Source organism: Gastrolobium bilobum, unplaced genomic scaffold (assembly GCF_033153095.1).
Source record: "Gastrolobium bilobum isolate Gb01-03AN ecotype WA unplaced genomic scaffold, APGP_CSIRO_Gbil_v1 utg11931, whole genome shotgun sequence".
NCBI lineage: Eukaryota > Viridiplantae > Streptophyta > Magnoliopsida > Fabales > Fabaceae > Gastrolobium > Gastrolobium bilobum.
In genome coordinates, this window is record NW_026896271.1 from 172087 (window position 1) to 199885 (window position 27799).

At 33.5% G+C, this 27799-nt stretch overlaps 1 protein-coding gene across 9 annotated transcripts; it reads left to right on the forward strand.

Annotated features, from left to right (window-relative positions):
* Window positions 1–10775: 10775 nt before the first annotated feature.
* Window positions 10776–23545, forward strand: LOC133298550 (cysteine-rich receptor-like protein kinase 44). 9 transcript variants are annotated; one of them, XM_061497869.1, is made up of 8 exons: window positions 10776–11623; window positions 14011–14013; window positions 21130–21238; window positions 21669–21790; window positions 21889–22099; window positions 22212–22449; window positions 22573–22723; window positions 22852–23545. In XM_061497869.1, exons 1-8 carry the CDS (start codon window positions 10784–10786, stop codon window positions 23197–23199), a joined length of 2022 nt encoding a protein of 673 aa, XP_061353853.1. In that variant the 5' UTR covers window positions 10776–10783; the 3' UTR covers window positions 23200–23545. The 9 variants fall into 9 exon arrangements, with proteins under 9 accessions (XP_061353853.1, XP_061353852.1, XP_061353849.1 ...); XM_061497868.1 differs by lacking the exon at window positions 14011–14013 and adding an exon at window positions 20007–20022 and having other exon boundaries at window positions 21125–21196; window positions 21642–21790; XM_061497871.1 differs by lacking the exons at window positions 10776–11623; window positions 14011–14013 and adding exons at window positions 20068–20155; window positions 20301–20839 and having other exon boundaries at window positions 21125–21238; window positions 21642–21790.
* Window positions 23546–27799: the final 4254 nt, after the last annotated feature.

Here is a 27799-nt window from a genome sequence, read left to right on the forward strand (position 1 = left end):
TGATGTTGTGTTTAGTTGTATTTAATTTTCCATTGCCACCAAATGGTGGTAGTTGGCGCATGGGAGCTAAGCAGGTGAAGGTGAAAGCATGTGTTCGAATCTCCTCAGTACCACCTTTGGGAGGAGTTTAAAGCCTTAATCCTGGACCGCCCCGAATCGGATTAGTTGCGAAACAATGAATCGATTGAAATATTTTCAAAAAAAAAATTTCATTGCCATAGAAATCCTAAAATACCACCTTCTGGATGGTATTCCTGGATGGTTTTTTTAAAAAAATTTACACACAAAAGAAAATCCTGAGAAAATCAGATTCTCGAAAAAAAAATTAAAAATCTTGTACCAAACGATGTATTCTTATTTACCCAACCATGAAATCCCGGGAAAACAAAAAAAATTCAGCTACCAAACGGGCCCTAAGGGTTTTGTTAGAATTCAAGTGTGAGAAAATTCCATATTGGTTGAAAATAGATTAAAAGTTGATAATATTAGTAGAAAGTAGGGATGTGCATGGGTCGAACCGAACCGAATTTTTTAAAAATCCGAACCGAATTGATTTAAATGGTTCGGTTCGGAAGTGGTTCGGAACCGGTTCGAAACCGGTTCGGGTCGACCCTCTTTTGAAAAGAAAAAAAAATTAAAATTTAAAAAATAAAGTTATAAAAATTAATTTGGTTTGATTTGAAAATGGTTTGGTTCGGTTCGAAATCGGTTCGGTTATTAAACCGGTTCTAAAAACCGGTTTGGTTCATGAACTGATTTTTAAAAACTGATTATTTTATGGAGCGGTTCGGTTCGATTCATGGTTCGACCCACTTTTTTGGTTATTTTACACACCCCTAATAGAAAGTACTCATAATTTTATTTTCCCTCATTAAGGACTCCCATAAGACATTTTCTGTAATTTTATACGGTTATACAAATCCCTTAGTCATCGTCATTAAGTGCACGAGGCTTTTTTTGTACTTGAATGGTATTATTTATCGCTAAGTACTTTTCGTTTTACGTTTTTATTTTAACATTCTTATACGATAAATAATGATATATATGGATGCAACTTTTTGTAGCATGGATCTCTTTGAATTAATTGTATCATCCCGGGGACATTGAGGAATAAAATTTACAGTAAAGCCTCTTTTTATTCGTAATAAAAGATACGGTCTTCAATTTTATTTTTTATAAAAAAAAGTTAATTTTTAATTTCTCTATAATTCAATTTTTTAAAAATATGATCGCTCATAAATTCAACGAAGATTTAATTTAATCTCAAAAAAAGATTAATATAAATATATATTTGTAAGAAATAAAAGTGAAGACCATATTTTTTTATTAGAGATTAAAAAATTTTACTCTAAAATATAAAGTAGATATGGAAACTTGAGCGCTGCATATTATTTTTCTGCGAGGTCCACGTCAATAAGAACAAAACGTCAAAGGTCTTAAAATTCCGGGCTTCGTCCGGTACCACTTCGGTCTCAATCAACTGCAAATTTTCAAAAATATTGACTTTGTCAAGTTCAAACATTAGAATCAGCTGCGTTAGTCCATGAAGCAAGTAGAATGTAACGTGCTCAACTGCCAATGCCCCACTCTATGAATCTCTCCTTATTTTCAATTTTTTAATTTTTGATAAATAACATATATCTTTTATGAGAGGTAACGGTGAGATTAAGACCTTTAACCCCTTCCAAAAATGATATCTTGAAGAATCAAATACATGCTCTTTGAGAACTCGCATCGTTAAATTGAGATTTTATAAATTTAATAATATTCAAATAAGGATTATTAAATGCAACATTTAATTATTCTAATTAATTTGAATTAAAGCACGTTTTTTAAGAAGAAAAAAGACAATTTTGAGTGTTCCGCAATAAAAGTGTAGTGGAAAGAATTACCCGAAACTTATAAATAATTAGTGATTATTATTCCATGAATTTTATGGAGTTAAAATGACAACAAGATATTTACGTTAATATTAGTAGAAAATTCTAAGTATTTAAAATTAAGTCATATTTCGGAGAAAAGAGAAGATACTGCTTGTTTCGCAGTAAAAAATTACAATAGGCAAAATTATCCGGAAACATAGAAATAATTTGGTGACCATAATTACATAAATTTTATAAAGTTAGAATTGCAATAAATAAAACGCTTAAGTTAAGTTAGAAGAGTGTGAAAAATTAGGAAAAATGAGAGTGTAATAAGTGACACTACTCTAAAAACCTTAACTTTCTTCTCAAAACAAACTTTTCCTCGTTCCTTTCAACACCCCTATTGGCCTTCTCATCCCTATCCCCTATAGTTCCACATTCTTCACAAACACGTACAATACTCTTCATTCTTCCATGGCAATCACCTAAATCTAAACAATTTAGAAGAGAAAGACTCCATTTTTGGATGTAAAGGGCACTGGTTTTTGATGTGGGTTGACATACCCCATAGACTTCATTCTTCCTTTCCAAGAAATTGGCCCAAACATTCACCAACCCTTCTACCTTCATTAAACACCATGGAAACAACCTATAAGCTAGGGTTTTTGGAGAGAAAGACATCATTTTGAGGCATTTTCGTTTCTGCTTGTGAGCTTAAAAGTGATATCTTTCCATGGTTGAAAGCTTGTGTCATCTCTTCTTACATGGGTGGAGCCTCAAAGGTGAAAAATAATGACCTTTCCTTTGTTCTTCATGGTAGATTGTGTGATTTAGGTTAAAAGTTGAGTCTTGAAGTTGTTTATGTGTTTAAAACGTGTTAATATGCTGATTAAATGACTAAACAAGTTTGGGGATTCATTAGAGGTCAACTATGTCTTTAAAACATTGATTTCTACATTCTGTCGAAGAAGTATTCGAATACTTTTCGAGTAGTATTCGAATACTTTCTAGAAAAATGCAATAATCGAGTACTCCGTGAGACAACAACGACCTAGTTTAATAAAATTGTGATATTTCGAGCTACATAACTCCAAATTAAGTGAGATTTAGACCTATATGAAGCTAACACATAGAGCTATATCTTGTAAAATTTAGTAGCCATTGGATAAGTGTATTGGTCTAAATTTAAGTTTGAAGTCACGACTTGGTTTGTAGAAATTCAGTTTGCACCAGTCACTTTGCAAAAGATACAACCGGAGTTATACAACTCCAATTAAGACATATAATATGTCATTGGAAATATTGATGTGTGTAGTTTAATATAGTAAAATATTAGAATTTTTGGTAAAGAGTTTCAATTCTAGTTTTAAAAATGGTAAAGAAGGTTTGAGGTTGTATTCGCATATAGAGTTGATATTTTGTATTGTTCTTCAAGGAAATGATTTATAGACTCTATGGTGCTTGTAAGTGATGTTTTAAGATTGAGGGGCCTTAGGGAATCAACTTAGTTCCTGCTACCTTTAGTTGGTATCCCTACGTAAATAATGACTACGTAAAGATAATATTGAAATGAACGTCGTAAACTATTATATTTGCTAATTGTTGTTACATCTTTGAAATATGTTATGATTTTGTGAGGGCTTGTGATTGTGGTCCTTTAGATATTGAAAATACATTGGAGTATGTTGCTGATAAAGATGAGTTTTCGGTTCTCAGAGTTAATCCCTTGTTGGTTCCACCAAACTCTATGGGAGGTGGGTTTATGTGCATGGTATGTTTTTGAAAAATGATTTATGCACTGATATATCTGATATATTTGGAAATAATTCATGGCATAATGTGTTGATATATACAGATGTGATAATGTGTCCTACATGCAGGCGACATCCTTGGGTGTAAGGGTATGAGTGGAATTCTCATATATTTTTAGTATGTTGCAGACGTGTGTAATGCATACTTGTCTCTAGCCAGTAGATAGTGATATTGCATATATTATATGCTACATATCCAGTATTATGCATCCTATTATTATGTTGAACTTATTATACCTGTAAGTGAGCTTGGGGCGGAGTGATCCTTCGAGAACCCCAGTTTACTATGATTTTGTCAAAATCTCACCCCGTTTGGAAAATATTTGTCAGGTGCTGATATTCATGAGATGGGTGCATCTTGAGGCAAAAGACTGACTTATAGATTATAATTAACACGATATGAGACTTGCATTGCCGTGATGTGTTGTTTATATATTCTTATGAGGCATGATTACCACTTGACATGTTATTTTATGTTTGTATTTGTGAAGAGCATAGGGGTTGTCTATGCCTTCTTGAACAAGCTTGTTTAATTCTGTTAGGGAAGATATATAAGTTTATGTAATTGCGCATTTGTATTGCATTATTCATACGATGTTATGATGTGCTTTATTATGTTGATGATAATTCAAGTATTACAAAATGTACGAAGATGGTTAGGTAAGGTACCTAGGCTCACATGTTTAAATTACGTATGGTATATAAATGGTTAAAGCTCGTAAATGGTTTAAGTTACGTATGGTATATAAATTAAAGTCCATTAGTGTGTTATATAGAATTTAGGGAGCATATGGACATGTATCGAAAGGTTACCTAGAAAACACATTTATAAATTATAAGGAGTTAACTATGAAAGGAATTGTGAAAAATATATAAAATTAAATAACCCAATTAATGGATTTCTAAGTATTACAAGCTATGTTAAGTATGAAAAGAACTTGGTAATTGGACATCAAGTAAAATATGGGCTAAGATGTGAAGTCTAAAACATACTAAGTGGATGACTTAAAACGATTAGTGGCTAAATGACATGTCCCCGAATGATTATAAGATATAATTATGGAAATGACAATGTATAATGAAAAATAAAAAAGTTTATCCACGTTTTTATGAGTTTAGCTTCCACAATTTATTTAATAAAATAGTTGCGCTTAATATTATTCTGATATTAACAAATTGACTCGAGACGGGGGTGTTATATTCTCATTCTTATCTGCTTAACTTCCATAATTAAGTTAATATCTCCTTATTTTTTCTTGCCCATAAATGCGATGTGACTGTTTGGTTGGGCCAAGAAATTTCATATTGTTTTGATGGCAAGTAATTAGGTAGTAGTTGTTTGACCCAGAATTTAATTTTAAATAAAAAAGGCCCAGACTTAACATTAGGTTTGAAAAATTCCGCATCTATGAACCTATATGGAGCTATATATCAAATTTTAAGTGTGTCCACTTCTAATTTTATTATTTGATGACATGTATGCCGGTTGAAGTAACAAAAAAATTATCATCACCAGCACGCACCTCCGTTGTGAACCAAAAACACCTCCACAGTACATCGGTAGTACTAAAGAGCTATGAAGAACCGACACTTCAAAAATTCTGACGTACCGTGTCCGATACTTCCTGACACTCACTGACACTCTGACATTTTCCGACATTCCAATACTCGTTGCAAAGACACAAAAAAGGTTTAAAGGTTACGTTGCATTGCATTTTGAGTTCCAATTATTAGATTCGTTAGATTACAATTACGATTTATTGAGTTTAATATAAATATTTGGGATATATTATGTTTCTGTGCAAAATTGATGAGTATTATAAGTTTAGTTTTATTTTTTTGTTAAATTATTGAATACTAAATATAATATACACTACATAAATTAAAAATATTTTATAATATCAAAACGTTTTCTAACGTGTCAAAATTTAACATTTTCTAGAATTAACATATCGGAGTATCGTGTCGTGTCGTATCTCATGTCCCGTGTCGGTGTCGGTGCAAGTATTAGGGCTGGCAATATGGGCTAGCCCGACCCGCCCCGGCCCGGCCCGCCACTAGCCCGCCCAAAATGGGCTGGCCCGCCCCGGCCCGTTTTGACAAAATGTGTTGAATTGAGTAACCCGGCCCATTTTATGAGTGGGCTGGCGGGCTACGGGCCAGCCCGCCTAAAATAAAAAAAATATAAAAATAAAATACAAAAAAATTAAATTCTGCATAAAATCACATAAAAAAATCTGCATAAAAGCATACAAAAATTTGCATAAAATCCTAATGTGCTTATGAAACCAAGAAGATCAGTGTTTAATAATCTGCATATAAATATGCATCTTTCAATCCAAAAATAATAATAAAAAATAAAATCATATCAGGATAAAATAGAGTAACAAAACAAGTAACAAAGTGTTGTATGAGCAGTCCACAACAATTCAAAAAAGCCACTTGCATGCAGAGAAATCTACGATATGGAGCTACATAACAATTGGGTAATCTAAAAAAAAAAAAAAAAAAAGGACTTGGCGGGCTGACCCATATGGGCTGGCGGGTTTGGCGGGGCGGGTTTGGCGGGCTGGTGGGTTGAAAAACTCAACCCAGCCCGCCCTATTTGGCAGGCGGAGCGGGCTCAGCCCATTTTGCCGGCCCTAGGTGCAACATAGCTAAAGAGAGTCGTAGCACTAAAGATTTGCCCCTTTGTTCCATGTTGATTTGATGGCAAGTTATTTGGTAGTAATTGATAGACCTAGCTATAACATTATGTTTGGAAAAGTCCACATTATCTATATGGAGCGTTTTAAGTGTGTCTCCTTCTAATTATGTTATTTGATGACATGTATGCCACTTGAAGCAACAAAAATTATTCATCACCGTCACCTCCGCTGTCAACCAAAAACACCTCCACAATGCCTCGGTTTTTATTTTATTTTTTTAAAGTTCTATGTCTATCCTTTAAACGCCTGGGAATGCTTATTGCATTCTTATAACTTCAGGGCTGTTTAGATTCTTTTACAGCTATTCCTTTTTCTTTATTTAACTTTTAGGAGTGCTGATATTCTTTTCGTCAGTCACAGGGACGCTTTAGTAACTTAAAATACTTTCTTATTAATTATAACATGCATGACTATCAAAAAGCTATGTTTAAAAGATTATTTTATTTGTATAAAAAAAAAAAAACCTTATTTTCTGTTCTTGCAATGAGAGGCAAGACATCAGTCAAGCGTGCAAACTTGGATTGAGAAAGATGCTATAAAATGCATTGACCTAAGTTGACTTGGAAAATGTAAAACACGCATTTCCCATTGTCATGAATTTGGATATTTAAAGCAGGGGTCCATGAAGCTTTACCAAAGTTGACATGGAAAAAATAAATAACTTACGCAGTATATTTTGAGAAATGTTATATTTATAAATTTTTATAAATTATATTAAGTATGATCGGTCATACTTCAATCAAGAGTGTAGGACTGATCATACTTACTGTAATTTATAAAAAAAAAATTGTAAACGGATTTTTCTCCATATACTTTTAATGTAAAATAATTATTTAAAATGTAAATTTATGTAACTATTTAATAAGAATTATTATTTTTTATTGACTTATCCTGTCCAACTTGTGGAATGGAGGCCCAGGAATCCACTACCACGCCTAAAAATCGCTGTGCAATTGAGTCATACTTTTATTATGGTGTAAAGTTACGAAGCCGTGTATAGTTTTTAAGAAAGTGGGTCAGAATATATATATATATATATATATATATATATATATATATTGAGCAGTTTATATTTACAAACTCTTACAAATTACATTAAGTACGACCGGTCATACTTTAATCATGCAGTGTATGACCAGTCATTCTTAATGTAAATTTATAAAAAAAAATTGTAAACGAATCATATATATATATATATATATATATATATATATATATATATATATATATATACTCTTAGAATATGCCTCATCTTGAACAGCACGTCAGAACACCTTGGCATTTTTATACACCATAGGAAAGTGCTGGGAAAAAAGGGAATGAAAAACCACCTTGCTTATGGAACATTCTCTCTCTCGTCTCTTCAGATCTTGCTCTCTGAATGATGACTATCTATGTCTCCAGCTGAGGGCTATTTATGAGAGAGATATTTTTAGAGAATTATAGATAATTGTACATTATAACTAGAGGTGACAAAGTGAGCGGCCTGCCTCGCCCCGCCCCGTCATCAATCTGTCAAAAAATGAGTCAGTCCGCTCCGCTTTTGAAAGTGGGCTGAAAAACTCAGCCCGCTCCGTCCCATTTAGCGGGTTGGGCGGGTTGGTCCACCAGCCCGAGCCTATTTTACACTGACCCGCCTCGGCCTGTCTATGCCCGCCATCAACCCGTCAAAAAATGAGCCTGCCCCGCTTTTGAGATGGGTAGAAAAACTCAGTCTGTCCTGTCCCGTTTGGCGGGTTGAGAGGGTTGGCCCGCCGAGCCGAGTCCGTTTTGTCGGCTCTAATTATAAGGAATAACGTGAGGTGTATATATAATAACTGTTAAGAGAGAGCATATTGTAAATACATAATAAACTTAGAGGAGGGATATTTTCACTACCAAAATTTTTTACTATCAATTTACTACCTATCTAGTCACCATTAGATTAACATTTTCTCTCTCTTCAAAAACTTTTTAACATTTTCTCTCTTTGATCTATAGTGATGTGATGGGTAGTAAGTTAGTAGTAAGAATTTTTGGTAGTTAGAATATTCTTATTCATCAACTTAATCTCTTATTTATAAATGGTTATTTGGTAGGTGTGAAATTATGGCCTTCTTATGAATATTGGGAGCCCAATATCTAATCCACTAAACATACAGCAAAATTTATGGGTCTGTTTTATTGTGTTTTGATTTTTTTGTTCTTAAAACTGTTTTGTAGAATAATTATAGAAACAGTTGTTTTCTATGTTTTTTTATTTTAAAAGTTAAAAACCAAAACAGAAAATAAAAACAACTCAGACATGTTCTCTAAATTTGATTCTAAAAACAAAAAAACAGTTACAGTTTTTAAAACTTTTTTTACAAAACAGCCTTATCAAACGAATTTTTTTGTTTTTTTGTTCTAAAAATTAAAAAACTATTTTTGAAAACAGTATTCAAACAAAGCCTATATCTTTTAGGCAGGGTTCTTTTCTTATTTCCCTTAGTTGTTATTTATAATGGGCTATTAAGAAGCGGTAACCCATATATTGAGACCATAACAGCTCCAATATTAACTTATTTTTTAAGCATAACTTGCTTATGAGTCATGTCTCTCCTTAAAAACTTTACTTTTACTTTTTAAATTTGAGGAAGAATATTTTTATTACCAAAAAAATTTATTACCAATCCATTACCTATTTAATCACCATTGAATTATAAAAAATGAATGCTGAAAAGTTTTTAAAAAGAGAGAAAATGATGATCCAATAATAATTAGATAAGTAGTAAGTTAGTAATAATTTTTTTAGTAGTAAGAATATTCTCTTTTTTAATTTACCTTAAGTTTTTTGAAAGGTAGATTGTTCTAGTTTGAAAACTCAATTTTTTAATATTATATTATCTATTCTCACTTCAATATTTAATAACTATCTCTTTTTAAATCTCTTCTCTTATCACACTTTAGAGTACTCATAATTTGTTATTTTCTTTCCTCTCTAGCATAACCTAAAAAAAAAAGTTAAATGTACCTTCTCTAACTTAAAGTTTATATACATTTTGATTCTCATATTTTAAAAAGAGAAAAGTTCAAAAAAAAAAATTCTCTGATTTTACTTTGAATAACTTAGGCCTTTATATTTTTTTTAATCACTTACCTCCTATAATATTTTTCATACAAATTTACTTTTAATATGGTCAAAAACTTAACTAATCTACCTATTATTATTTTTCAGTGAAGATATTGTATTTTTTTTATTGTTCGAATAATACAAATACTGAATTCAAAACAACACAAAAGACAGTTCAAATTTTTTTAAATATTTATTATCAATTAAATTAGATTACAAAATCTTATCCACAATGTAAAAAGAGAAAAATATGAATAACTCTTACCTTTTCATTATCTGAATATTATTTTTTCCAAAAACAATAAACAATATAAAAGTTATAATGAAATTTTTTGTGTTAGTCTATTTATTAATATTTATAAATTTTTAATTTTATATATAGATTATCAAACAGTTAATAACATAAAGTTATTATCTTGCAACTTAGTCCCTTGTCCTGTACAATTTTGTTTGTACTGTATCTCTATATCTATCAAAACCAACCTAAAAGATAAAAAACAGAGGAAAATGATAGGAAGTTGCTCTTTCTATTTCCTTTTTTTTTTGTGGATTTATTTTTTTGGGTTGATTTTTTCCTTAATAGCGAAAATTAGTCTGAACTCATTAATGGGAAGCTAGGAAGCAGCTAGGTTCGCTTTGACCAAGAAAATTATATTTGGAAGATGTATGGAGAAATTGAGTATTCAAACGCACCTATCTATTATTAACTATTCCATTTAAAAAAATAATAAAATTTGAATTTTAAATTCACAATGACCCATTAAAATGGTTCGTTTAATGGACTAACGTTGCATCAGCTGTCCTTCATATTGACTCTTCCGCGGCACCACTGAGATGGCAGTCCTCCTTCTTGGTCAACGAAGAAATTATAAGGCAATTAACAATTTCACTCAGGGATTACTTCCCTATTCAATTTTATTTTATGGTTACTATGAAATTATAATAAATTATTAAATCATCAAATTACTTAATCAAATAATAATTTGAGGATGGTTATATTGATAATTTTTTTTTTAACAAATTACACTATATATTTTATGGACGAAACTTGTCTAAACATATCTTATGAATAAAATATAATATAATTTGTAAAAATTTATAAATATAACCTATCGCTAATAATTTTGGCTATAAAATTAATTAGTAAGTTTGTAGTTTCAAGGAGACACAGACAGTGAGCGCATATTAGTAGCAATGACAGAAATTTTAGCAGCCAATTTCTTCATCCTTGCCAATATATAGAAGCTCATTCATATCTTAAGCTTCTATCATCCGATTATTACTTGTTATTCCCAGAGGACAACAAAAATGGCAGTTCTTTCTTTAAGGTTACTTTCCTTTCTCTGTTGTCTCATTGTCATAATCATTTTCATATCTCAAGCCAGCGCTGATGAAAGTTCACAAATATACCAATACTTCTGTGGTTTTAATAACAAGGGTAACTACACGGCCAATAGCACCTATCACACGAACCTCAACACCCTTTTGTCCAATCTCACTCCCAACACAGAAATTGACTACGGTTTCTACAATTTGTCATATGGACAAAACAATGACAAAGTAAACGCTATTGGGTTGTGCAGAGGAGATATTAAGTCAGATGCTTGCCGAGGTTGTCTCAAAGATTCCATAGCCAATCTGACACAGCTCTGTCCAAACCAGAAGGAAGCAATTGGTTGGTATGAGGATGAGAAATGCATGTTGCGTTACTCAGACCGCTCAATATTTGACACCATGGAAACTGGACCTGCGTATTTTGTGTGGAACTTACAGAATGCAACAGAGGTGGACCAGTTCAATAAGGTGCTCAAGAACTTGCTCGAAAGCCTAAGAAGCAAAGCTACATCAGGTGACTCTCGTCGTAAATATGCTACGGATAACGCAGCTGCCTCAAATAATCAAATCATATATGGTCTTGCTCAATGCACGCCTGATTTGTCTGCTTTACAGTGTGATAACTGCTTGGTCCAGTCTATCGCAGAATTCCCAAATTGTTGTAATAACAGGATAGGTGCCAGAGTTATTAGACCCAGTTGTAGTTTGAGATACGAAATATCTCGCTTCTATGAGTTGACACCAGATACACCGTCACCATCACCGTCACCGCTTCCATCGCTGCCACCTCCTCCGTCCACTTCTAAAACTTCCGTGCAAGGTACTTGTCACACTATGCTCACTTTCTTATATCGAAATAATTGCAACTGAACCTTGTAATTTTGACCATGATACACTTTTCACATCCATTAACGAAATTTCATCGATTTTAAGGTGGTCTTTTTCTCTCGGTTTTATTATCGTTAGCTAGTGTTTGGTTGAAGGTTTATTTTGAGATTGAGAGGAAAGTGTAGGTGGATATTGGAAAATATCACGTTTGGTTCAAGTTTTTAAAAAAATACTAGGGAAATAGGATAGATGGGAAAATGACTTTTGTATTGATTTTTGAATGAAATTTACTGTTACAGAATACTACTTGAGATGTGATATTTTGAGATAATTGGAGAAGTAAAAAACAGGTGCAAAGTTTCTCACGAACATAAATTTTGCATATTTAAATAAATTTTCCTGATAATATTTCGGTCAACCAAACAACTTTTTTACATTTTCCTACTAAACTCAATTTCCAACTATTTTTCTATCAATTATCTTAATCTTTAAAATTCTCACCGAAGATTAATTCTGGGTTTTGCAGATAAGGACGACACGTCAAGACCTACAGTCGCTATTGTCCAGTTGCTGCTGTTGTTATTGTGCTCATTTTTATCTGTGTCTATTTAAGAATGAGGAAATATATTTTGAAAATAATTCTAACAAGCACAGCTGCATCATCAGGAGAATCATCTCGTAGACACGCTGCAGCATGTGCAAGTTGAGTCAGTTGTAATTTTATTTTATTTTTTAAGAATCCGAATTTTCCTGCTTATATTAACTGCACTGTGCTGGTAATTTTACTTTTAGGATGCTGTGAAAAACCTAATTTTACACTTTTGAAAGAAGATCATAAACTCAAGTATAGAATTTAATAAATTAAAAGAAAATTTGACGGATGTCAACTCGGCGGGAATATGGATATATTCATGTATAAAAGTGTTCCATCTCTTCTATTAACTAAAATAATCTCCTCAAACTCCAAAACATTAAATATCATCCTAAAATTGGGAGAAAATAAAAATACACGCCATATTTCACAATCGATGTGTCAATTCAAACCAAATGATGATCACTCTTTAATAGGTGGTTGGAGTGCCGATAACACACAAATCTATTTGTTCGTATTAATTTTTTTATAATATTTAATTAATTATTAATCATTTGATTATAGAAATTTTCGTATAGTATAAAACATTAATTCAATTCAAAAAAATTTAAGCGGTTATGTGAAGATTATATTCATAATGTGATCTCCGACTCCAAATAATTAATTTTCAACTACTGACCGGAGGATATTTTAAAAAAAAAAAAAAAAAAAAGATATCAGATAATAAAGCACGTTAATTTTCTATAATGACACACTCAGAAGTCAGAAAAATGTTCAGAAAGTTGAAATGCGTTAGTGGGTGAATCCCGGCAATCAAAGTACTCAATTCGATTAATACACATGTATGTATTCCGGTATTTTTATTTCTTTATTTTTTTTGGGTAAAAATTCCGGAACAGGGATTATTATGTCACGTTTGGACAAAAAAATTACCAGACTGCCACGCCAACAGTAAATTTTGCCAAAATATCACGCGGCATAATTCGCTACACAGTGTAGCGAATTATGCATGCAAGTAATTCGATACACTGTAGCGAAATATGCCACGTCAGAACCAAAAATGCCACATGTCAAATTTTGAGAAATTCGCTACCCTATGTAGCGAATTTCGCAAAATTTGACATGTGGCATTTTTGGTTCTGTGCATTCTGACGTGGCATATTTCGCTACACTGTGTAGCGAATTACTTGCATGCATAATTCGCTACACTGTGTAGCGAATTATGCCGTGGCATTTTGGCAAAATTTACTGTTGGCGTGACAGTCTGATAATTTTTTTGTCCAAGCGTGACACTTTGGTCACTGTCCCAAAAATTCCGGTAATTAATTGTAATAGGAATCTTAGTATTTTACGATGAGCAATTTTTTTTTAAAATGAATAGAATTATTAAATTTAGTAATTTAGCGTGTTACGATCTGATAGATCGATATGTCCAATCAGAGATTGGTATGTTAATATAGGATATATTTGCCCTCCCTCAGGTACCTATAGGGAAGGTACCCTAGAGATCAGCGGATCACTGTGCACAATAATATATACGACATAGTCAAGGCGTGAGGTGTGTGCACAGTGACAAGCTAAGAGAGGGTTTAGAGTCTGTGTACCTTATTGGTTTAACCCCTTATTTATAGATGGGTTACTTGGCAGGAGTGGACTTTTGGGCCTCTCAGGAGCATTGGGGGTCTAATTGTTGATGCATTGCTGTCGTGGTAGGATTAGCATAATTAAGGAATGTTTCCTTAATTTCCTCTTAGGTGTTAGCCTTATTTGGGCCTTCTAGAATGTAGATCTTTGTCAGGTCCATAACATAGCGTAATAAAAATATATTTATATTACAAAGAGTTGTTCAATTTAGTAATTTAGCGTAATAAAAATATAATTTATATTACAAATAGTTGTTCAAGTCTTATAAAATTTGTATAATATATAAAATAATACTTCAGTTGACGTGGAATATGGTTGTTAATGTTATCATCGTCAATGGATGTTTGGTAGAGGAAATATATTTTTAGCAGGTAAATGCAATTATCAGAAATATGATAGGAAAATTAGTTTGGTAGGTGTAACATCTCTGTCTTGAGCTGGTTCAATTAACATATATATGATACTAAACAGAAACAGCGGAAGACTTAACTTACGAAAATACGAGCTAACCTTTTTTTTTCTTTAATCTTTTTTCACATGATATATCACATTGCATACTTCTTCTAGTTTAATTCTTATTTGACGGAGACGAAAATCGGACAGAGTGACATCAGTAAATCGGACAAACGGAGATTTGCAAATCTCACTCTCAAGGTATCCTGATAAACATTTTATATAACATATGATTTCGGAAATACCAAATATCCGTATAGAACCATATACTCATCCATGGGCGCATGAACAACTTGGCTCTGTGCCACTATGTCTAACAGCATGCATATCCAACATGTAACCATATAACTGAATACTACATCATAATATAAGCATGCCTGAATACACAATTGTACATGCATCAAAGCGGAAAACATGTACAAAACATATACAGACCATATACAAAGTAACGGATCAAACATCATGATTCACCAAAATAAATGGAATACTAATGCAAATCACAATCCTCGAAAATAATGGTAGCAGACTGCTACCCAAAAATCCAATCCGCGATACACTTTATCCACAGGTCGTATCCCTGCCCCGTGTAGGCTCACCGGCAATCTGTGCACCTGAAATGATGTCCCAAATAGGGTGAGACAACAAATCTCAATAAGCTCCAAGTTTATAGAGAATTCTCTATACCCCTGGGCCCACTCCTGCATGAAAGTCATATACAGAGTATACAAAACATCATATAATAGATATCATAACAGAACAAAGCATAAGGGAGGACCTCAAGCGGAAATCAATGCACGTGTTCCCAAGGGAGGACCCCAAGCAAAACTAGAACATATCAGAGGTGTACACAGTCAGTCCCGAGGGAGGACCCCAAACAGACATCAGTGCACAAACAATCAATGGCTAAAGATCAATACATAAATCACATCCGAACAAATCATATCATGTTATTAAATAGCTCTATATGAATGCATCTATACAAAGTATCAAATGCAATCATACAATCCAACCATAGTTCACTAACCATGGTGGAGCACTCAAGTAGGAAAAGACTCCTTAAACATAGAGCTTATCTCTTGAAGCTTTACCAATTTGCTCACTCGTAACACAAGTTACTTATTTAGTTCCAAAGGAATTCAAAGTCTCTCAGTCCCTAGGCACACCTAGAGAAAGAATCCAAAACAAAACTCAATAAAATGTTACAATGCCATGTAATTACAAGACATACACTTTATTGATTTACTTTCATTTTTTTACATTTATGCCAATCATATGCCAATTCACAAGTCAATACCACAATCTTTAAACTCTTTTATTAGACCATTTAATGATAATTACTCACATAACAAGCAACCACCTTGGTTCATATTTACCTAGGGTCTTTGAAGGACCCAACAAAGCTTCTAAAATATCTTTTACAATTTTTAACAATTCCTAGCCCCAAAATCATACAATGGCTAAAAGCCAATAACAAAGGAAACTAGTGATTTTCATCAATTCTTTTTACACAACCATTGGTTCCTAGAACCCATACTTGACCCCTAGTTACTCATATATTCATATAACAATTTAAGCCTAGACTTGCCTATTTTTCCTTCACAATGCCGATGAAACACATACAAAGGAACCAATATGTCTCTCATTATTTCTTAAATCATTTTACTTCAAAATCATACTAAAGCCATGCATTAGAACCTAAACACATCACCAAAATAATTTTTAATATAATCAACCCCCACATAACCTTATAGGCCGAATTCAAAGGGAAGGGTTTTCCAAAGGATTATTTCTTATACTTTCAATTTAATCACTCAATTCACACTTCCAAATACATACAATCCTCCACAAACCAAGTAATTAAATTTTTGCAAATACACCCCTTCCATCACTACATGGCCAAATTCTAGGGAGGAAGATCCAAGGAAATTTTTCAACATTCCAACTCATAATCATGCTTATTTAACACTATAACATCATAAACCATACTAACTCATCTTCAATTTCAAATTTCCAACTTCAATATTTTTCATAACATATGCTCACAATATTCAAAACTTAGATCGTGACATTAAAACCATTAGAATGAGGATCTCTTACCTCAAATCACCTATATAAGGCTTGGAGAACAAAACCCAAGCTTTGTTCCACCAAAAATCCATTTCTCTCTTAAGGATTAATAGTGACCAAAATCTTGAGGAGGAGAGAGCTCTTCACACAAGCATTTTCAGCCCAAACAAATAGGTGGAATGGATTCACCACGATTTCTACTTAAAGTTTCATGTATAACACTTTGTATTTTGGTGATTGTTTGAGTGAGAAATCAAGGAAAGAAAAGCTTGACCCAAACCCCCTTCCATGGAGGAGTCGATCAGCAAAGAGAGAAGATGGAGTTCTGAAATGAATAGTGACACGAGGAAAAGAAACTTTTTAAGTTATAATGATGGGGTTTGCATTTGTCATTTAACATAACACAACAAAGTTTCCTACACACACAATATTTTGTGGGGCACGCACTTTTTGAAGAAAAAAGAAAACTACGGCACACAAAACGAATCTCTATAACATTACACAATCACTTTTCCTACAACATAACTCTTATAAAACCCTATAATGATATGTTATCTTTTACCGGTTATTTTTTCTCTCACTTAATTTCACTTAAATTGACACGGCACTAACTTAAAGCTACAGACATATTTTTATTTTTCTGAACTCATTTACTTTAACTTTTATTTCCCAAATATTTTTTTCTGGACTCTACCGGTTGCTTAAGCAGTGGTACAAAATACCTAGCAGAAAACACTATTAATGAGATTTTCAAGGAAAATGTCAGATTATACAATTTTTCGTTCTGAACTCATATTTGGTATCAGAATTTCCAAATTAGGTCGCTAAACTCATTTTGTTCATTTTAAGCTCCACCGATTGCTACACACTAATGCAGAATATCTAATAGAAAGCATTGTTCATGACCTAGTAATGATTACAGTCAAAATACTTGAAATCACGCTCTGAATCTAATTATGGCATTTAAATTCTTAAATTAAATCTCTAATTAAGATTTACCTAATAGGGTCATTACAGTAGGAAAGTTAAAAAAGAAAATTATTTGGTTGGCGAAAATTTTACTAGAAAAATTGATTTAAATTTAGTCAAAAGAGGTAGTAATGTCACAATTTTCATCGACGTTTTCCCACTTGCCCGGTTATATGCAAATACCACATTGAGATTGGACAATTTCAACAATGTGTTTGTTCTATTTTTGCATTTGATTCTGAATTGATGGGCAAATGACTTTAGTGGGTAAATTTTTATATCTCTTCTACTAAACAAAAACATCATTGATTGCCAACTCATATGCATGGAGATCTCAAAAAAAAAAAAACTTGAACCAAACACTACCCAATTGTATGCAGGCAATCAACTTACATCCCAAGGATCTGAAAGAGTCTCAGTCGCACAATATTTTAGTGAGATTTTAATTGCTATTTGTAACGAGATCGTAAAAAGGACAAAGAAAGGAGGAAGGTCGATTGGAATTGGTTCGAGAGATAGATTGGTGTTCCGCAGCCCAGTCTTGATTAGGATTTGATTATCTCAATGTATCAATCATTTTTTTTCTTAAATCAACTTGTCCTAATTTATGCCCAACTTTTTTTTAGATATTTTACCTTTTCTGAAAAAAAATTATAATTATCATATATTCTTTAAACATGTTTTTAATTAATTTTTTTCTTGAAAGAAAACAAGAAAATAAATTCTTAATTTAATGAGTTATAATCACTTAAAGAGTTGATAGATAGGAATAATTGACTAATCATTTATTAAACTTATTTAAATAATAATACTAAAATATATAATCAATAAATTTAAAGAATCTCACAAGATATTTGTTATTTTAGAAATTGATTAATTACGTCTAATATAAATAAATAATTTTTTTTTAGTTGTCTAAGGTTTTCTCCAACATACAACTGAAAATTAATACTTTCGAAACGGAAGATCACATGAAAATAAAATTATTTTGACAACTTACTAAAATCACTTATATAAAAAAGAATTTTACTATTAGAAATATATAAAATATTAATAGATCTTAACTTAACTATTTAAATTTTAGAGCCAAATTTGGTATTAGAGTCTCTGACTTTATGACCAAATATATTATTCATCCTTCAAATCTAATAAATTTTTATCAATAGACGTGTTAGAGCTAAATACATAAAATCATTAATTGTCCATCCTTAAGTTTTTCGAATTGAAATTGCTTCTTTATATTATAAACAAAATATTTGAGTAATTTTCTCTGCCTAAAATTCAAGTTAGCCGGCAAATGAGAAAACCGAAGCCAGTTGTCATTGATTTGGACATTCGAAATTGTATAGACGTGTTTGAACCAACTGCAATAATGGAAAGAGATCATTTGTGCAAACAGGAGTCTAAATACTAAATAACTCGTTTGGTCAATGCCCGCCCAATACCCTCCACAATAATAAAAAAAAAAAATATTTTATATCTCATTATTACAAATGATTGCATAAAAAATATACGCAACCGAAAAGTATTATAATAAATTTTGTTATTTTATTATGAATATTATCATTTTTTGTCCTATATTATAAATTTCAAACAATTAATAATATCAATTTATTTTATAACAAAACTACTTGTATTAGAATATTTGTCTGGTGCCCCTAACAATATATATATATATATATATATATATATATATATATATATATATATATATATATATATCTCGCAACTTACGAAGAGATAATATTATATATAAGTGAAGATGAATGTAAAATTTATTATTCTAATTTTATTATAGGAACAATATGCGCCAATTTAAATTCTAAAAATAGTAAGACCCGCTAAAACAAGAAACTAGTCTTTCATAACTCGATTATTTATTTGATCAGCATCTTTATAGACTCTTCCATGGCTCGCTTGAAATGCAGTCTCTCTTTCATGGTCAACGAAGAAATTATAAGATAATTCAATTTTTTTTTCTGCGTACGATTGTTACGAACGTTCACATGACCGCTCAAAAATTGAGAAGGTTAAAAGATCTCACTCACTTATCAGTATTCAGTATAATATTTTTTTGAGAGATATTATTACATCTTGTTATGAAGTTTAAGGTCATCACTCAAAAGCTAGCTCAAATAGTGAGAGTGTTCAAAGTTTTATAAATTTCATATTAGTTGTATAAGTAACTAACATGAGACTTGTAACAATCATCAATTGATAATAATTATTAAATTATCTAAAAACATAATTAAGTAATAATTTTGGTTATAAAATCAAGAGGTCATAGTTACTATTATTTTTTCTTACTATCTCTTAGTACAAATCTTAACAATTGATTTCCGTTAATCTAACAGTTGTAATCTATTGAGAATTAATAATTAATTAATAAATATGATTCAATAAATTACAACCGTTAAATTAATGAAAATTGACAGTTAAGATTTAGTAATAAGAGATGGTAAAAAAAAAAATAGTAACTGTACTGACCCACAACATCAATTAGTAAAGAATTTCTATTCAAAGACAGGAACCGCGTTTGTTAAAAAAAAAAAAAAAAAAAAAAAGACAGTAACCGCACAATAGCTGCAATGGTTTATATCTGAAAAGCTTCAATCTTCCGTTTATTACTTGTTATTCCCAGAGGACAACCAATATGGCAGTTTTTTCTTCAAGGCTACTTAGTCTTTCCTTTCTCTGTTGTGTCGTCCTTATAATCATTTTCATATCTCAAGCCAGCGCTGACAATAATACACAAAACTACCACTACTTTTGTGATTTTAATAACAGATCAGGTAACTACGCAGCCAACAGCACCTATCACACGAACCTCAACACCCTTTTGTCCACTCTCACTTCCAACACAGAAATTGACTATGGTTTCTACAACTTGTCATATGGCCAAAACACTGACAGAGTAAACGCTATTGGGTTGTGCAGAGGAGATATTAAGCCAGATGCTTGCCGAAGTTGCCTTAGTGGTTCAAGAGCCAATCTGACACAGCTGTGTCCAAACCAGAAGGAGGCAATTGGGTGGTATGAGGATGAGAAATGCATGTTGCGTTACTCAGACCGCTCAATATTTGACACCATGGAAACTGGACCTGCTTATTATGCCAACAACATGCTAAATGCAACGAATTTGGATGAGTTCAATCAAGTGTTGAATACCTTGCTCGGAAGCCTAAGAAGCAAAGCTGCATCAGGTGACTCTCGTCTTAAGTATGCCGCGGATAAATCAAGTGACCGAAACTTTCAAACCATATATGGTCTTGTGCAGTGCACGCCCGATTTGTCTGCTTCACAGTGTGATGATTGCTTGGTTCAGTCCATTGCACGTATCCCAATAGATTGTTGTAAAGACAGGATAGGTGGAAGAGTTGTTAGACCTAGTTGTAATATGAGGTTCGAAACCTCCTTCCTTTTCTATGATCCTACACCATCAACCACCACCACTAACACTTCATCTTCCTCTGGAGGTACTTTTCGCAATTATCTTAATCGCCAATAGTTGAAAAAAAATTACTTCTGAACCCTGAAATTGACTTCATGATCCACTTTTTACTTCTTTTGCTGAACTTTGAACGATTTCTTCTTCGTTAGGTTTTGTTTTCCTTATTTATCTGATGAAGGAGAAAAAAATTAAATTTTGTGCTTAAAATCGTGTTTAAGATTGTCTTCTCTAGGTAATTAGTTATTTGACTTAATGATATTTTATTATCTTAATCGATGGAATGTCCAACCGAGGATTCTGATTTGTGCAGGAAAGAGCAACACAACTGTCATCGCCATAACAGTACCAATTGCTGTTGTTGTTGTGGTGCTCATTTTTATCTGTATCTATTTTAGAGCGAGGAAGCCAACGAAGAAGTATAAAAGTAAGTCCAAGTACTGATTCACTTTGACTTGTTTTCTATTTCGCTGCAATGAAATTAAAAGAAGAGAATATCTGCCTAACATAAACGAAATTATTCTAAATAGCTATATAATATATCTTGATTAGTTAATTTAGAGTAATTCTTTCTATTATACAATGCGAGATAAACAATCGAAAATAAAATAATTTCAATAATTCAAAGCATGCTTTACTCAATTACTACTAGCAATAACCGAATAAGGAAAAAGAACAGAGGAAGTCAAGAAACTATATCTAACAGTAATAGTTTTAAACTGCACCGAATGACTTAATTAGCATAGTGGGAAAAAGGCCTTTTGTTGTAAGTATTGCTCTCGTATCACATGTGAAAAACTCACTAGTTTAACCCCGTTTCCAATGTGAAGCTCAAGAAAGAGAAGAAGATGATGAAGATGATGATGATATTGAAATTTCTGAGTCATTGCAATTCAACTTTAACACCATTCGAGATGCTACGAATGACTTTTCTGATTCTAATAAACTCGGACAAGGCGGATTTGGGGCTGTTTACAGGGTAAGATAACACTTTAAATATCACTTCTTCATAAAAAATGTGGTATACTCAAGTTACTTGATGAGAATTTACTATTCTTGACTGTGATACATTTTCAGGGTAGTCTCTCCGATGGACAAGAAATTGCTGTCAAAAGGTTGTCCAAGGATTCTGGCCAAGGAGATCTAGAATTCAAGAATGAAGTGCTTTTAGTGGCTAAGCTCCAACATCGAAATTTAGTAAGACTACTTGGTTTCTGTCTGGAAGGAAAAGAAAGGCTACTTGTCTATGAATTTGTTCCTAATAAAAGCCTTGATTACTTCATATTTGGTACGTTTGAATGTCTTTTTAATTGGACTATACCTCTATTACTTCTATTGTGGCTTAAGACTATGCTTAATTACATAGTATTAATATTCAAATGGCTTGTGTGTATATGTAGATCAAACCAAGAGAGCACAATTAAATTGGGAGAGCCGCTACAAAATCATTGCTGGTATTGCTCGAGGCATTCTTTACCTTCATGAGGATTCTCGACTGCGCATTATCCATCGTGATCTCAAAGCAAGTAACATTCTCTTAGATGGAGAGATGAGTCCCAAGATATCCGATTTTGGCATGGCAAGACTGTTTATTGTGGACCAAACTCATGGAGATACAAATAGAATTGTTGGAACCTAGTAAGTATTCGAATGTACCAAAGCTTATTAATTGTTATTATTATCATTGGGCTTAGAAACTAAAAACTGGAGATGGTTGAGAAAATATTTTGCTTAATCAAGCTTGTCAATGTTGTTATGTAGTGGATATATGGCACCTGAGTATGCAATGCATGGACAGTTTTCAGTGAAGTCAGATGTCTTTAGTTTTGGTGTACTGGTTCTTGAGATTGTGAGTGGCCAGAAAAATTGCAGCATTGGTCAAGGGGAGAATATAGAGGATCTACTGAGCCTTGTACGTCATCCTTTTCTTCCCATTATATATTCCTTGAAGTTAGAAGAAAGTAAGAAATTAGAAGATTATGTGTTAGCCTATGTTACTGTAGAAGTGGAATCTAACTTATATTGAGAAAATTCTTGCAGGCATGGAGAAATTGGAGGGACGGATCAGCCACAAATATTATAGATCCCATGTTAAACAATGATTCACGAAATGAAATAATGAGATGCATCCACATTGGGTTACTTTGTGTTCAAGAAAATGTAGCTAGCAGACCAACCATGGCTTCCGTTGTACTGATGCTTAATAGTTATTCTGTCACTCTGTCGCTACCTTCAGAACCTGCATTTTATGTGGATAGTAGAACTGGAAACCTTCCAGACATGTCATGGGAGTATAATTCAGGGGCAACAAGATCAAGCGAATCCACAACTAAATCAGCTCAAGCATCGGTCGACGAGGCTCCAATTACTGAGCTACATACTCGCTAGTTTTTTTTTTTTTTTTAATCATAGTGATGATATTCATAAACAACGTGGATTTAGAGTAAACAATACCATCTTGGTAGGGCAATGGAGTTGAGTGGGTGGGGAAGGATCTCGGTTCGATTCCCACCAATACTATTTTGGGAAGGTTATAAAATCTTAATCCTCGACTTGTCCAGTATTTGAGACTAATTTCATAGCAGGCTCAAAGAATCAAAACTTGTGTGGAAATCCAAGAGAGCACACTCGTCTCAAAGAGGTAATTAAGGTTGGTCTCAAAGAGGTAATTAAGGTTGGAATAAAAAGAAAGAAAACAAATTCAATTCTTCAACGAAAATACAAAGTCTTGGAACACGTGTAAGTTCTTGTCTGAATAAACCATGTATGCTTTTGTTTAACTGACACAGAAACCTGTAATGTGACCTTCAGTTTATGAAATGCATGATATGACTATTTTGCTAGTAGCACAGCTAGGCCTACAATAATTCTCAGGGGAAATCTATAGCTTGAAGGACAAGTACGATTGATCTCCCTCAATCGTCTGCACCTCCATTTTCGGTAGGCATATATTTTGCATCTGAACAAGATATAGAATCTCTGCCATCTTCCGTAAGTGCTTCCTCAATCGGGGACTATAACATTGATATAATCAATTTTTAATACTAAATTTCCAATTTCCTTCGTTATTTGTTATAATTTGTCACAGCTTATGGTGATAAAATAGAGCTTTGTTTCTTATGTATTTTATCTTCTTTCGCATTGTCCGAGTAGAGAGAAAATTAGCAAGCGACAGTAACTTACATAATGCATGTACGCAATCATTTAAAAATAATCTCAGTAACTTGTTATGGCAATTTCATACAACTCAAGCATCTAACTCTCAATCGCATCCCATATATTGGGTTAGAATATTCAAGTGTGATGAGTCCCACATTGGTTGATAATGAGCTAAGTGAAGAGTATATAAGTGGAAGGAACCCATGAACCAATTGCCTTAAGATTTTGGGTTGAGACATGGTGTCGGATCCACTTGCTACGGTTGGTGTAGCCTTAGCTCATTGGTGGTGGCCCCCGTCACGGGCTTCCTCTGAACCCGCTTGACATTGGAGTTTGAGGGAACGAATTTCCCAACATATTGGTCTCATGATTGTTCAACTATCTTCGGACGATTTTTAGAATGATGATTTCCCTTGTTTTTCATGAATTTTTTTTTTACCAGTAATAGAATTTTGAACGAGACCGATGGCTTTACAACATCATTTCCATCATCACACTCATCATCACTGCTTTCAATTTCGTCATCCCCGTTGTCATCATCAGCACTACTTTCATCTGAATCTGTTTCACTACCATCAGCAGCCAATGAAATCAGAGGCTAACAAGTGGAAATAGTAGATTCAGCAGCAGCCACAGCCTCAGGTGTATAAAGATCAGCAACACCAAACATCAAATCCTGCAAATTAATGAAACCAAAAATAAATAATTTAATCCACTATTTACAAATAACTCTGACTACGTGTGCTTGTATGCATAGTGTTCGGTTCTCAAGTGGGAGATCATATCCTGTACATCTGTCATTCAACAAGTGACACTTAGATAAAAAAATATTTTTCTCTCCTTTTCATACAAGCATGACAATCATTCTTCATTTTTTATTGGATAGATTCACTGAGTGAATAGTACAACAGTAGTACCATAGATATTTCCCTCAAGTGGATAAGTATTGTAAACCAAGAACTCATGCGCAAGTGTACAGGGTCACAAGCAATATATGATGAGTAAGGGGATAACATTTTCATAGGGATATATGATTTGCAGAAATGTAATTGATAAGTGTCAAAGACACTATGTTTCTAAAATCAAAAATAAATTAAATAATTATGAATATGATCAAGAACATAGTGATAATTAATGAATGCAAAAGATTATAAGGTTTTAATGTTTGGACATGATATTGACTTAAAAACATATTAGTTTCAAGTTTAAATTGGAGAATTGGAGCAATGGTTAAGTTAGAAGAAGTAAAATGATAAGGGAAGAACAATGATTTAGTAAAAATCTCCCAGCATATGTCTTTCGGACAATTTTTAGTATCTAATTTGATGGATTTTGATCTCGTGTTTTCAAATAAAGACAATAAATTTATTTCAAAATAATTAAAAAAATACAATCAATTTCATAAGTTTTATCCAATTTTCAAAATGTGTATTATATTTATTATACGAGAAAACATATTTCAATTAAAAATCTTTATACATACCTTTTTGTTTCCTTTTCCTATAACTAACGGTTAGAGATAGAAAAACGGGCTCAGCCCGCTGAGTTGGCTCACCCCATCCGCCAAACGAGATAGGACGGACTGAATTTGATAACTCGCCAGCCCGCTTTTTTTTTTTACACCTAACCTAATTGGACAATTGATACTAAGATGCATTTGACTCACCATATTGTCTTTATCAACCCCGAAAGCTAGCCCATTAGATTCTCAGCATTTCCAGCAATTTGTAATATAATCATTAATATATTTTGCAATATTCAATTTGAGATGTTTATACCAAAACTTGACTTCAACCGCGGTTTTTTAGTTGTTTTCCAGTTGTAATGTCTATGCAATTTTCGCGTACCGATCAATCTATCTACAACTACTATATAATGATTGTCAAAACATCCTAACATTGTCCTTTTTTTGTTGGTCTCTTTTGCACCTTGCTTTTCTTTCTCTTTTTTTTGTATACCACTGAAAATAAAAACCAACTACACGCCTCTAACTAAACGAGGCCAAGCAATACCAGTATAATCACTATACAGTAAACTAAAACATCCTTCAGGGGGATCGTCTAGAACAACCGTTCCCCAACCTAGGTTCAGAGCCATATTTGCTAAGAAGTCTGCCACCTTGTTTCCCTCTCTAAAGATATGAGAGATTACCACTTGCCAATCTTTGTGCAACATATCATCTATCTTGCTAACCAGACCCCTCAAAGGGTGGGAATCAACCACTCCATCCTTTATCATCTTGATCATTACCTGGGAGTCTCCCTCCAACACAACTCTTCTGCATCCTAGATTCCAGGCAGTTTGTAATCCAATATAAGCTCCCCATAATTCTGCTTTCACAGGACTACAAGAACCCAGGTTCCTGGCATATCCTTTCAACCACCTTCTAGTTTCATCCCTTAGAGCACCACCACAGCCACCTAGCAAGCTGTCAATCTTGGCTGATCCATCAGAATTCAATTTCACCCAACCAGGAGGAGGGGGTTTCCATTGCACCAGAACTTCATCTTTAACATTATACATCAGTCTAGCTTTGCAGTAAACTGACCTTGCTTCATCAAAACTCGATAGATAGGTGCAAGCCAGCCTTATGGTCTTTTCCACACAGAGAGGTTTATTCTAAAAAATAAAACAATTCCTTCCTTTCCATATGAACCAGCATAGAAGACCGAACATGATGTTACCTCTGTTCCCACACAGCATACAATGATCTTTATCCAGATTTATACTTAACCAAGTTTCCAAAGGATAAGATATAAATTCTGGCCACTTATCTGGCTTAATGAAAAATTTCCATACCTTTCTAGACCAGTCACAGTCTCTCGTCACATGGAGGCAGCATTCAGGAGCTCCCTGACATTTAGGACAGCCACTCGAATCAGCAAGGTGCCTTTGGACTCTCCTCTGGTTTGTGAGGAGGTTCTCCCCCAACAGCAGCCATAAGAAGTTCTTCACCCTGGGGGGACCATCCCAGTCCCACACTTTATCCCAATGCAGGTTCAGACCCACATCATCATTCTGATATAGAAATTTCTAAGCTGTCTTTATTGAGAAACTCCCATCTTGCGAATTATCCCAAATCACTCTATCATCATCCTCATCAGGACTAGGAGGGCAGCAATCAGCAATGGCTCTCAAGGCTTCCTGAGTTAGGATATCCCTCAACTCCTGCCATTTCCAATCTCCTCTATAGTCTACCATGTAGGCTACATCAGCATCAGAGAATTCTGCAGGGATCTCCTGAATGATGTGATTTTCCAGTGGCCCAAGCCTAAGCCATTTGTCCCTCCAAAAAGAAGTACCTTTCCCATTCCCCACCAATATCCTTGATCCCTCACAAATCATAGGCCAAACTCTGTTCAGCCCCAACCAGAGATTGGAGCACATAGCCTTCTGCTTAATGGTGGGAATGATCTCATTCCCTACTTTGTATTTGTTCCTAGTCACCTGCACCCATAAGTCATTCCTGTGAGTCAGAATTCCATGTCCTATTTTCATCAAATTGGCTTTGTTAGTCATCCTCAGGCTCCTAATGCCTAGTCCACCAAAATTCTTTTCCCTACACACCACACTCCAAGAGGTAGCATGGAGTTTTCTCTTACCTTGAGAAGAACCCCAAACAAATCCCCTCATCTTCTGCTCCACAGCCTCACAAGTACTCATAGGTAACAAGGCTGTCTGCATAGTATAATTAGGGAGGGCTGCCAACACTGATTTAACCAACACCACCCTACCAGCCATAGTCAGGGATTTCTCCTTCCAAGCATTTAATCTTTTATTGGTCTTCTCAAGGATATACTCGAAAGTTTTCTTGCTAACCCTCTTGTGT

Coding starts and splice junctions, on each gene's coding strand:
- LOC133298550 (XM_061497865.1), top strand. CDS start 10,784: ATGGCAGTTCTTTCTTTAAGGTTACTTTCCTTTCTCTGTTGTCTCATT. Junction 21,249..21,651: donor AAGTATAAAAGTAAGTCCAA/GTACTGATTCAC, acceptor AGCTCAAGAAAG/AGAAGAAGATGATGAAGATG. Junction 21,791..21,888: donor GATTTGGGGCTGTTTACAGG/GTAAGATAACAC, acceptor ATACATTTTCAG/GGTAGTCTCTCCGATGGACA.